At 31.1% G+C, this 14,023-nt stretch overlaps 1 protein-coding gene across 1 annotated transcript in view; it reads left to right on the top strand.

Annotated features, from left to right (window-relative positions):
- The window catches only part of LOC148277478 (kin of IRRE-like protein 1), a 203,180-nt gene that overhangs the window by 84,407 nt on the left and 104,750 nt on the right, over positions 1–14,023 (top strand). The window contains exon 2 of the mRNA XM_088232848.1: positions 11,198–11,531. Coding sequence (XP_088088974.1) covers positions 11,432–11,531 — 100 coding nt within the window. The 5' untranslated portion in view covers positions 11,198–11,431. The remainder of the gene's footprint in view (positions 1–11,197; positions 11,532–14,023) is intronic.

The raw sequence follows: 14,023 nt of genomic DNA on the forward strand, positions 1-14,023 counted from the left end.
CACAAATGCGAGTCCTTGACACTAGGTCAAGGAAAAATATTCCTCACAATAAACGAAAAAGTTTTTATGGGTGATTATAGGCTCTATATCACAGGCGGTCGCGATAAATGTATTCGCCGGTGACTCCCGCGCAAATAAAGCATTCATCTTAGTCATAACACGGCCCCTCGGCGCTTCTTGCCTTGAAAAACAATTTTTATCGAGAGAAATCTTTTAATACGGGAAAAATAGATTTTCCCTATGGTAATTTCCCGGTTGGCTGCCCGGAGAGCGAGACGCGATCTTTTCAAACTTTTCCGTCTCATTTTTAAATATTTTTCTAACCTACTAACTCCAGGGTTAATTATTGCATAACCTAACAATAAAATAAATACGTGTTTTGGATCACTTTAAATACTTTTTAAATTTAAAACTAATTCAGATTTGTAGGTACCTGCATTGTGTAACTGAGTGTTACAAATTAACTTCATTATTTATTTTTCAAAACTCTGGATTCATGTCAACTGTTATCCTCCCACAATATTCATTAATATACAAACAATGATTTGAGTATGTGCAAATGTTTGTAGACAGACTGGATTTTCTCCCTAGGGAGTTATTTAAATCTAAATTTGTTGCAACAGAGAGGAAAAACATTTTTGAAAAGAGAATATGGAAGTCTATGCATCTACAGGGCCTGATGACTTGTCTTTGGCTGGTTTAAGTGGCTATTTTATACACTTTGTAATAATCACCATTCTGCCCATGTTTCAACATCCACATTTTTTCAACTCAAAATAGCAAAAAAAATATGTTTTAATTTTGTAATTATATGATTCAGGAGTCTCAAAAACAAGGTTTTTATTCTTCTTTTTTCTCTCATGTAAAATTCCTTATTTATTATGTGCCTGATCTTACCGTGTACCCTTCATATAACTTCGATTAAATTATGATTGAGTGTAGGTATGTTATTTACATGGAATCATTAATTTCAATATTAGTGATAGATGAGAGGTATTTTGTATTTTATGTATGCCAATCTCGAAATACACCGGCCTGAAGTGATCAAAGAAGATAGTTTTACAGTGAAGCATTTATTTGTGAATGAACTTGGTCAAATTATGAAAGTTATTTTTAATGTATTATTCCATCTCTAATAAAAATTCGTGCATACTTGGAAATAGCTAAGGGCTAGCTTGGGTTAAGCCAACTTGCAGAGATCCATGTTTCCATCTGCCTTGTGAGCTAATCCTATTAAACGGATACTTGGTAGGAAGAAGACAAACACAGCGGTTTCCAAAACGTCGGTTACAGACGACTTATGTATCAATTTAACTTTAAAGGGTAAACTAGACACGAGCTGTCTTGTATACTGTGAGATGCTATCATTTTGTGACTACGTAGTGCTCGGATTAATCTATGTTTTAGTATGAGCACTTCATAGTAAGTGCATTTAAATACGTTATTGAAATTACCTTTAAAAATGCCTTTACTGATATTTAAGAAGAATATTTCTGATCTGACGACGCTTGAAAAATGTTCAATATACGGTCTCTACTGTATGTAAAAATGCATTTTTATTATAATAAATGGATACAACATCGTTACTTATTATTATATAAGATTTTTAATAATAAATAAATTAAAAACGTGAACAAATAAAATCGGAATTCCATAAAACCAATTATTGATTTATACGCCCAATGAGCATTGTTAAGGACATATTCATACATAGAAAATTATTATTAAGGAAAAAAGAAAGAAGCAATGGTAAAAAGTCGACTCGGTGGGAGTAAATGTGGGAGATATGTGTTTCTGATTGAATTTGATTCTGTGATTGTGCGAAAAAAGACAACTTGTTATCAAAGAAATAATGATTGGTATGTTAGTTGGCAGACCTAAGAATTCTGAGCGTAGGGAAATGAAAACCATAGTTAGTTCTTTGGTTATAGGTATGAAAGATTAAGTTTTGTCTGAGGTTTCTAGTTGGGATATTGAATTTTTTTGAGCTCAGTAGTTCAGACGCATCAAAAATTGAGTTAAAAATTTTTAATAAGACTAGAAGGTTGGATTTATTTCAATGGTCTTGAAGAGAAGATATATTTATACTAGTTTCTGATTCTTGATACGTTTATTGGTCTCTGGATAAGACCAACCTCCAGCCCATCTTTCTTAAAAATTAATTGGTAATGCCACGCTAAGCCGTTAATCTTAATACCCCATAATCTATACTCTATTATTATTATTATTATCAATAAAATTTATTTCTCAAATTAGATGTTAACATACTTATTCCTATATATGAGTTCAAAAAGTCTTTTTTATTAATATAATCCATGTTCTGAACTTTTGAAGTTTGTTTTGTGATCAGAAATATATCCTTAGTTCAATTTTTTTATAAAAAAATCATTGTGACTTGCACCAGTTGTATATAACGTATTTTTTAGTTATTTACAAAATGTTAGTACTTAAAGTAAAAAATAAAATTGATTCAAGTTTTGTTTTATTTTAGTGGGCAAGTATGTCTTACCATCTACGTCTCCTTGGATTTCTGTCATGTTTTATTTCTTCATGTTCCGAAATATTCACACGAAAACCGTTTTTAATTTTTTCATAAAAGATATTTGAATATTGCATTATTTTATTTTGAATTCCCACTCATTCTTTCCTCTGTGGTTAAGGGGAAATAGCGTTATTTAACCTCGCTAGTGTTTTCCTTCTAAAGCGCGCTAGAGTAGGGTGGTAGGGACAATCTACCAAAAGTGGCCGGTCCATGAATAACTTTTAAATGGATTATGCAAAGTACTCCCTGGTCACCGTGCGACCACTTACCCCTCATAAGGCCGTTATTAAAAATGGCATGCAGTGATTTTTTTACCCTCGGAGTGTTAAAATGAAAGAAAAATGGTAATTCTGCGCACAAATAAAGCGCCGTGTGGTGAAACTGAAAGAGGTAAAAAATAATAGCGTTAATAACGTTTGTACTGCGCTCCCGTTGTATTTAACTATGCTTTTTTACGTTATTAAAATAATACTCGTCATGTGTTGACTTACAGCAGAAACACATCTACCGCTGCATACTTTATTTTAAAATGCAAACAAAAATTTTTTAGCATCCAAAAATGGACTTGTGATTTCGACAGGAAAAACTCGCATGTTATATTTTTTAATATTCCTTCTTGTAACATTGTAGCTGTAAACTGTAATGAAAGGCGTTTCTTATCTTCAGATTTTTTTTCTCGGAAGATTAGAATTTAAATAAGAAGCAAATGTTTATTTTTTGTAAATAACTCGATAAGTTTATTTATTTTTATTTATTTATTTAATCCAATATAAAATACAAATTCATAGTTTACCAAAACACATATATACAATTGGTACATTCAATATCATTTGCTTTTTATTTGTGGATGTAGCCACTCCACTGGCCCACAGGCACGTTTCGGAGTGTCAGTGCATTATTTATTTTTAACATAATAGTACATACCTTCACATCAATTTTCAAGTCACATGAAAATATGTTGAGTGTAAAAATTTTTTTAAAAGTTAAAAAAGATTTCAAAACATACCTACGTTAATAAAATGAGAAAAGACTTTAAATTATATTCGGAAATATGAAACGTATTTTTCAGCTTCTTTTGCATACCGATAAATCCATACTTAAAAAGTTATATAGCTTGAAACTCAGAAAATTATTGTGTCTTTGTCCGTAATTTGTTTTTTTTTTTTTTGGTTACAGAAGTATTATTTTTTGTCTTTGCCAAGTGTTGTAAATTTATTGTCTGTCATTGTGTCTGTCAGGTTTTAAATGAAAGTGTCTTATAATTGTCTTTAATCTAGTATTATGACTTTGTCTTAATACTTCCGTATTTATTTTCGCATAACAATTGATTTGTATAGGTATTTATAGTTTTGTTAATTCGACAAAATTATAAGTTTCTAGTTACATATTTATCCGTGATATAAGAGGAAGTTATCTATATAGGTTTAAATTAAGGAATGATGACTATTGTCCATGCGATGATATTTCTTCACAGAGTATAGAACATCTGTTATTTCAGTGCCCATTTTTCAGTTTGCAACGCTATAATCTTGAAGCAGAATGCAGGAAAGATGGAATATCCTTAACAGATATCCACACTGTAGTAAAAAGTAGTTATCATGCGCCATTGTTCTTGAACTTTGCAACAATGGTGATTGGACTCATAAAGGTAATAAACCAAAATCAGTGATCGAACATCCCATTTCCAAGATAAACAACAACTTTTTTTTTTCCGAGTACCTTAGCCTTGTATATGACACGTAAGGCTACTAAATACAGGGGTCCAAATATATTTTTTTTAAAAAAAGATATAAGAGGAAACCCCATCGTAACATAATTTCTATCCATGATTTTCCTTAATCTTGCCATCAGTTTTAAAATATGTGTATTCGCGCCCGAAAAAAAATCTGCCATGTTTTTTGACTTGCGAAATATTAATTGAACCTCGCATTTTTATCTTTATGGTGTCATCATGCTAAAATTAAACGACAAACTTTTTATCTAACTCTTCTTCATTATTCACCGTTATTGTGATTCCTTCAAAAAGTTTTGGCGTTTTAGTAAAGTTTTTTAATTTATTGCAGATATTAATTAATTATTGACAGCATAAATCTTCTTGTAAAAAAAGTTTTAATTACCGTATAACCGCATGAGACTTTCAAAGGGGTATAAATTAGCCTTCAGCGATGAAAATAAATTAAGCACAGTTTTGAATTAATCTTGTTGAGCAACGCGGGGTACTGATGTAAATCATAAACAGATTTTGTAATGCATAGGGAATCGAATTGGCAATTCTAAATCTTCAGCCAACTTTTTTTTTGCAATGTATTTTATGTTTATTCATTTATTTATTATATATACGGCCTAAGCCAATTACAACAGTTACATGAAGAAACTGAACAAAAAGAACATCATCAAACTATGTAGCAAAGACATATAAGGGTAAAACAATAATGGTATACAATGTATTCATAAAAACGAAAAACATAAGACTTCGAGCTAAACCATGCCAATCCAACTTCATCCCACACTGTTTAGTTGCAAAGAGATCTACGAAAAGCCGGAAGATCTATCCCGAAGAATTTCAGATCGTGTGATGAATTAACTAATCTACACATTCATTGGTCCATAAAAACAAAAATTTCTCTTAGAAGATATAATAAATAGCAGATGTTGACTTCTGGTGACATGGTTGGGAACATGAAAAGAAATTTATTGCAACAATGGGACATCACTTATAGCATTAAGTATTTTGAAAATGCATATAAGGTCCATCTCAGTTCTACGTCTCTCCAATGAAGACAGATTAAGAGATTGCTCTATTTCAAAAAAGTAATAATTACCCCTTTGTAATCCGAGCAACCATGTCACTTTTCTTAGAAAACGGTGTTGGACAGACTCGATATGGTCAATATGAGTCCGTTAGAATGTAGACCAAATATGAGAAGCGTATTCTTGATAGGGTTGAACTAGTGAGCAATAAAGAGTTTTGCTGGTATTAATATTGATAAAACCGAGAAGTTTGAGAGATTTGTTTACAATATTATCAATGTGTTCACGATAGGAAAGTTTACTTTCAAAAGTTTACATTGTTTTATATATTACTTGGTTTTAACTTCACCAAAATTGTATAGTTTAAAAACTGACATATTTATTATTTATGCTCATTTACTATTTCAGTTTATTGCTTACTTTTTACTTACATACTGATGCTTTATGTGTGATGGTTTCTAATACTTTACTTGAATTAATATAAAAATACTGTTAAAACTTAAAAATGATTTTAAAAAGTTTTCAATTTTATTTTCTGCATGGTGGCAAAACTTGGTGAACAAATGTGGAGTTAACTCTCCGTAAAATTTATCAAAACGAACAGACATTTCAATAAAGAGTGAAAAAAACTTTGAGAAGGGAAAATGGGGAAATGGAAGTCTTGGCATTTAACTATAATACTAAAAATGTATATTTTTGAACTCTTTTGTCGCTTTCTTATTCTTTCTATATATAGTCCAGGTCTACTTTTACCCCATAACATATAAGTATATTTTGTTGTTTTTTTTTATGTAATCGCAATATGTAGATGATTAACATTTCTTATTAACTTTGTACAATTTGTAGAAATCTGTTATTGGCCAAGTCCATGCAATATTTTTTTAATGTTAATTAAAAATGTGTAAAACTATTGGTTTTTCAAATAAAATAAAAAATAAATAGATATGACCATTGTTATTGTTAAATAATCGGCTAGTAACAAATTCTCCAATTTACAATAGTAATTGTAGACTATAAGTACATTTTTAAATGATTTATTGAGTAAGGGAGAGGGGACATCAGGTAACCTCCGACATCTCTTTTATTAAACTGGTATGCTAACTACCTATTCGGAAAATCCAGAACGCCATAGCGATTGAGACGGCTAACATCTCCACTTACAAATAGGAAGCTGCTAGCAAGACTATTGGTGTGGTTACCGAGCCTTTGCTGATACGCCACACTAAATTACCTTTTCTTGACTTTTACTAGAGGCACATGTAAATCATCGTGCACTTCGGTGTTCTTTTTAAACCAGGGGGTAGATTATTTAAATAGCGGCATTTTTTTAATATCGTAATTCGTAACACATCAGAAAAGCTTTACAAAAGCCTTGTTTTTGTTTTTATTGCAGATTTTTTATGGAAAAAAAATACAAAATGAATTTATAAGTCCTCGCTAGGGAAACTTGTTCTAAGAAGGATTGTACTGTATTGAAAATTTTATTTGCTCTGTTCACATGTCACACAAAGAGTTTTTTTTCCTTCTATATTTGATTCAGCCCGATTTTGATTTATTTTTTTAAGTACAATATTTAATTGAATATTCATTTAAATAAAAGAATCAATTTGTGTCAAACAATATATTTTGTATAAAGTTTATATTTGAAGCACTAACTTTGTGGTTATTCATTATAATAAAATAAATAAAACAACTTCGTTTTTAACCACTGATTTTTATTTTTCACCGACCGGTTTCAGAGCAAACAAGCTTCTTTGTCAAGTTACGTAAACCTTGACAAAGAAGCTTGTTTGCTTTGAAACCGGTTGGTGAAAAATAAAAATTAGTGGTTAAAAACAAAGTTGTTTTATTTTTTTAAATATATTTTGTCGTCACATTTTGCTAATATATCTGAATGATTTAAAGAACAGGTGCGTTTTAAGTTTTTCATCGTATTTTGCTAATATATCTGAATGATTTAAAGAACAGGTGCGTTTTAAGTTTTTCCGAAGCATCATTTTACTTTCACAGTTTTGCACTTTTGCTGGGGAAACATTTCATTTCACACTCCTATTATGTGTAATGTTCGCGCAGGTCCCTGTGACCGCAAATGGGAATTGATAGAATTTAGTGCGCTGGTTATGTAAATGTCATATGCCCTTTTAATTATTTCCACCAGAGAGAGGTTCAGTATCTCAGTTAAAAGAATGTTTTAGGCCAACTAATTCCTCAAATTTAAAATTGTTATCCCATGTTCATCATTTGCAAACTCAGTTATTTTTTGACCATATGGGCCTCAATACAAATATTAAAAAAAACTCCTCTGCAAACAAATATCAGTAATTCGACTTGCTCGGAATTTGAACTCGAGGATTCTTACGCAAACTTCAAATGCACTAACCACTACGAAGCGGACAATTTACCAAGGTATTTTGAAAATTAAAATTCCAAGGGTGAAAATTTCTTTCTTTTATTTAACACGCAAGCCATTTTCGTCTTGTTATTCACACTTTATTTGTGTTAGGGTAAATAAATATATGACGTGCTAGTACTTATAAATTACGTTTATTTATACTCAATCTCTGACACACCCTTACGCCGAATTCCCATACATATTACGCCCTAGAGTTTATGAAAAAATAAATTTACACTGTTTTTATTTATCGCTCGAAAACGTCAGATAAAAGGTAAAAAATACTGAACCACAAAATAAATAACTGAAAATAGTAACTATGTAAATTTAAGCTTTTAGAAATTAAATTTTAGGATAAACCTGATGACTTCGTCTGAAACTTTTTACCTATTGAAGGATTGTTTGTTTTTAAACCAAGTTTTTTAAATTTTATTTTTATATGATGTTTATTTTCATACTTTGGCTTAGAAATCAAATTAAATGCTTACCGGACGTTAAATATAAAACAGGTTTTTCATCTCAATATAGCAATAAATTAATTTTAGTGTCTCGTAATGAATGTGAAAAGAAAATAGGACGTTTGACCTCAAATAAATATTTGTTTTTTTTTTCTAAACACATCACGCTATTTCTTCGTCGAGGTATGCGGAGGGATAAAACGCCTCACTACGCTCTGTTAATAAACAAACCTCATTTCCCCTACAAATATGAATGCACGCCGATTATTTCAACTTGTGTCATGTGCATCTTTAAGTAATTATAAAATCTCAAATCTTATTAAATATTCGATAAAGCCTGTCTTAGTAATAGTACATATTGCATGGATCTTGACATGTTTATTAACGGATTTAATTTGATTACATATCCGCCTGTGAGATTCAGCATTCAGCCCGCTTTATTTATTGTCCATTTTTGCTTTCATACACAAGAGTCGAGAACAGGACTCCATTGTGAACCGAAAATTTTACCTCCAGTAACAAACAGTTCTTTGCAAAGTTAAATGTGCACCGTTAACTCTGTTTCACTACTCACCCTATTGTTGATTTATTTTCCACCACAACAGGCCAAGAGACTCAATAACATTGGATAATTACAGCACAGAGTATCAGCACAGCTTGAGAAAACTAACATCGAATCCGGAACCCTCCGTGGGTGAAACAGGCGTTATATTTTACTAAAATGTCCATATTTTCTGACATATGTCCAAATACTTGCAGACGAGGTGGATTTTCCCCCTAGGGAGTTATCAATGTTCAATTTTGTTACAGAGAAGTGAAATATTTTTTGACTCTTGTCATTGGCTGGTTTTAGTGGCCACTTTACATACTGTGTAACATTCACCATTCTGCTTATATTTATACATCCACATTTCCTTAACTCTTCCATCTGTTGACTTTTGTGAAAAAAAAGAGCTGAAACCTTTATCATGTGTGTGAGATTTATACAACTGGACTAATTCACCTACCAAGCAACGCTTGAAAACAATTTTCTGATTTTGGAAATTTTCCAATTTTCAAATTTCAAGGTCATAAGCTATGTAAATGCCTAGACTTCCATGTTCTTGTTGTCTTGGCCCCGCCCCTAATACTTCACAATTAAGTTGAATTTTAAATTTTGTTTGTGACCGTTTAAATTTTAATAGAACATCGTCACGAATCTTAACGCCACAATTGGCAAGGCCAAACATGTTGCGTTTTTGTACAGACGCATGTTTTATAATTTTATTTTAAAAGTTATATACGAAATCATTTCTCCACTATATCTAATTTAAAAAAATCTATTTCACATATTTTAATCGGTATTCGTAGTACGTGATATTTTCCAGTTAAGAATATATTTTTTTTAAAACAATAGAAACATTTTCCAACATACATGTTTTGCAAAAATAACGAGACCAAAAAAGGGTTTTTGGGTCTACTCTTGGAATTATTTTCTCTTGGGTTTGCTTTTAAATTTGAACTTATTGATCTGCAAGAAAACCTCGTATAAGTACTTTCTGAATAATATATTTCTAAATTTGAAGGCTTCCAAACGAGCCTTCAAGGTTCTTCACCTCTTCTAACTACCCCCAGTTAAACCTCCTTATTTATGGTCCGTGTATTCCACTGTGAAATTCCACCGTTTTTAAGGCCGACGAAATATATTTCCGCAAGTGAAGATATTCCTACAGGCAGTATATTATTTCGCCATAGAACTTTATGGCGCGCCTAAATCATTTTTACACTCTCTTTGGCAGTTGATTGCAATTACTGCAAGTTATAAGGGAAATTGTTCTTTAAATTTTCTTTTACAAATTTTCACAATCATGATTTTTATTTTTGCTTTTTTGACTCTTAATCTACTTCAAACAGTTTTAAAACCATTTAAATGAGTTAAAATTTTAACAAATTAAATTTTTAAAGTATAAAAAACTCTGCACAGAAAATAAAGTAATATTTCCTAAAAAGTGCTTAAAACTCGCAAGTTTAAAAAAATCTTAATTTTGGAAAGAAAACATTACCATAAGTATGATATTTAATTTTTTAATGTTTAATTAATTCATAATTAACGAGTAACCATGTTTTATTTCTATGTTTACAGATTATGTTTTTACTATACTTATTTCAATGTTTTATTTTTCTTTCTTTTTTTATAAATTTCTTTTCCCGGAAGTCGTAAATATCTTATGGATTCAAAGTTTGAAATTAAGTTGCGTTTAAGTAGAATTTTACTTTTGGACCTTTGACCAGTAAACCCACAACACCAGCACGAGATCATGATACTTTTTTTTTTCGTAGCTCCTCCCTCATCAAATAATCTTTAAATCAATTTGGCATCAATAAATTTTTAAGAATTTCTAGTCGTATTAACCGACATTCCAGCACTTTACCAAGAATTTTTGATAACGGTCTTGATTAAACTACAGAAGACGAAAATTGAAAACGTAAACACTATTTTAAGTATGTCGCAATCTTTATAATTAGGTATTGTATTTTACACATAAAGAAGTTTTCAAGATTGATAAATATTTCAAGAAAGACGGAGAACTTCTTGAGAAAGAAAGTGGATGCCTAGACATTACTCATGATCTAAAATTTATTGAAACAAGAATGAATTAACCAATTACCAGTATTGAAACAATAATAGCGTCTTTGAACGTATTAATTGTTTTAAAAAATTTAATAAGCAAAAAAAAACAATGCTCTTTTTTTCTGTGCATTGTCTTATAAATTTTTAACAATGGTTTTAAACACGCATATGTTAAATTATCTAAATATATGACGTTTCACGCCCTATGGAATATACTCTAACTTAATGTTTGTTAAGCGCGTTCGGAGGCCATGATTTGTTTCATCAAAGTTACGTGATACAAAATGCGACCCGTTTTGCATGTAATCCCGGAAATTATGAATGAAAACTGTATTTTTATGCATTGATAGTTATATAATTAGAGTTTTTAAAGTCCACTTAAAACATGTTATATTTTTAACGTTATTTCCGAGTTGTGAAAATTTGTTTTTTTTTTGTTTCAGTTACAAAGGCCGTCCATTAATTACGAAATGAAATAACTCCCAACATATTGTGATTTTAAATAATAATAATTCATTGAAATGGTGTTCGTGATATTGTCAAAAATACAGCAGTGAGTGAGATATTAAAATGTGTCTGGGAGAGTTTAGTAATTGATAAATGTGAAATGATTTGACAAAATGTGACGTGAGTTAATAGTTTCAATCTACATCGTGGTGGACGACAACGAAGTCAGGATGTGGTGCAGGAGACTCTTGCTGATCGTCGTGTCCTGCGTGATTCTCGCTGACACAGCAGATCCTGCCACTCTTGGAAAAATCATAGTAGAGAAACAAGGTACGTGGCAGAGAGAAAACTTAAAAATAATGAAGTTAAGAGATACCATATCATTGTGCACAACAATAACTGTAAGTGTTTGTATGCAGGTAAGAGGGTGTGTGAGTGTATGTGTATGTGACACAATTTGAAGAAAAATATTTGTTTTCAACTTTCCCTTCAAATGCAAATTTATAATTTTCACCTCACTCGGGCGCCCGTGTTAGAATTCATTCACATTATTAATTTGTATTATGCTCGTAGTTGTGATAATTGGTATCTAAATAAATACATACACATATACAAAAACAGTAAAAAATATATACAGGTTGTTAGATAGACGATTGTGCAAACGTAAAAGGAGACAAGGAAAGGCAATTGCCAACTCAATCAGCCCTAATAACCTGGACCTGGCTTTCCTTTAAACGTTATTTTTTGTTTTTAGAAAAAAGTCCTTTATTAATATATCAAATTAAAATTTAAAAAAAGTCGTAGGCTCAACCACCAAAACGATGTTTAGTTTTTAAGTTAAGTGTTGTAATGTTCTTGTAAATTATTAATTAGTACAAGTATCTACTTGAAAAATAATAATGAGCTATCAAAGTTTCTAAAATAAAGTTTTTTAAGCTCTTTTTTATTTCAGATAAAAATATTGAATTACATTTTTATTTGTTTGACTTTTTGTACAAAATGTAAATTATACATTGACGGGCTTATTGCTAAATGACAATATCTTCCAAGCAACTAATCTACCAACCAACCAAACAATAATATAAGATTTTTTTTTTAAAAACTAAAATAAAACCTCCTGACAATGAGGCTAAGTAAGTCTGGGTTACTAGGGCTGATCGAGTCATCAATTGCCTCATATGGCCACTTATTTCGTTTGAACAACTGTCTGTCTAACAACCTGTATATAGTTGGTGTCTTAAAACCTAATTGAATTTTATTTTTTTATTAAAACACATTCTGCAGTTGAATTTTAAGGATGTTTTCTTTTCTATGTAAAATATGGACTCGGGAGTTATGCCCGCCTTGACTAAGTTGGCAAGTTTTCGCCTTTTTCCTGAAATTTTCGATGACAATTTGACATAATTATGGATGAATTTCTTAAATAACTTGTCGAATTTCAGTTTAAAGCTCTAAAATTGTCTGCGGATTATTTGCAAACACTTTTCTTTTCAGAAAACCCCAGTGAAAAAAGTCCATAGGTGTCGGATCACACGATTTCGGTTGCCAGTTAATTTCTCCCCGTCTGCAATAACTGCATTGTTTCTGCCGCAGTGTGGCGGGTCGCACCATCTTGTCAAAGTTAAATATCATCAATATCAATTTCATCCCACACAGGCCAGAAAAAAATAGTAAACATGTCACGATAACGAAGACCATTAACAGTAACTGCATTGCCGGTTGCATTCTATAAAAATACTTGCCAATGATTACGCCAGTCCAAAATCCACACCACACGGTCACACGCAGTGGGTACGGTGGGCTGTTGATGGATTACTCGTGAATTTTTAGTTCCCTAAATTCAACAGTTATATTTATTGACCAACCCATCAAGTTGAAAGTGCGCCTCATCGCTAAAGATGCTTTTTTTAATCACCATCGACTTTTTGATGCTCCATTATCCAAATTATGAATGTTCGGAACTGCTCATGGTCTACTGGCTTTGGACACCGTATTTATTGATTCTTGTAAGTGTGCATGTTCAAGTTTTTAGTCAAAATTTGTTTATAAAGCTTCTGCAGACGTGTTATTGTCGACAACGATAACGAATGGGGGTGGATTGGAGTTCGTTTATACTTTCGCTGACTGCCGCAATGTTTTTAAGCGATTGACCTTTACGAGGACGGTTACCTGTTTTAACATACTAAACAGAAACAAAAGTTTCAAAGTTATCAATTAAATTCTCCACAGCGGCTCGAGATGGTACATAATAACAGAAAAATATGCGTCATTTTTGAACTGTCTCTGTAAAGTTCTAACCATAGAGATTTTTCACAATTTCCATACGTCGCTCGACTGAAAACATGTAATGACTTAACCTCAAACTTTGCTGATGACACATAAAAAACATCCGCGTTCTATGTTTGACATAACGAAACGTTTGTAATAATTTGAAAGATAAACAACGCTTTTTTCTATACATGTAGAAACAATAAAAAGCATACTGCCATGAAAAAAAGAAAAAAATGTATATGGTTATAAGAAAATTAATTGAATTAAAAAGCAAATTGTAAATAACTTGTAAAGAATTTAAACGAAAAATATATATATTTACATAAACTTATACGTATAAAAAATGGTGTTAACAAATTATTGTTAAAAACAAGTTATAAAAATTAGTTTACAGTAAATTTATATAGGATATATGTATCGTTCATATTGCACAATTTTGGTATTGTTATCGTGGTGTTCCTCAAGCATTTAGTACATGAAGACAAGGTGAACAGCTCTGCGTTTCAGTACATGTCCAAAAAACTTATGATAATAAAAACTATAAAATAAAA

This window comes from Micrasema longulum, unplaced genomic scaffold (genome assembly GCF_059751315.1).
Source record: "Micrasema longulum isolate JH-2025_06_02 unplaced genomic scaffold, ASM5975131v1 h1tg001028l, whole genome shotgun sequence".
Classification (NCBI taxonomy): domain Eukaryota; kingdom Metazoa; phylum Arthropoda; class Insecta; order Trichoptera; family Brachycentridae; genus Micrasema; species Micrasema longulum.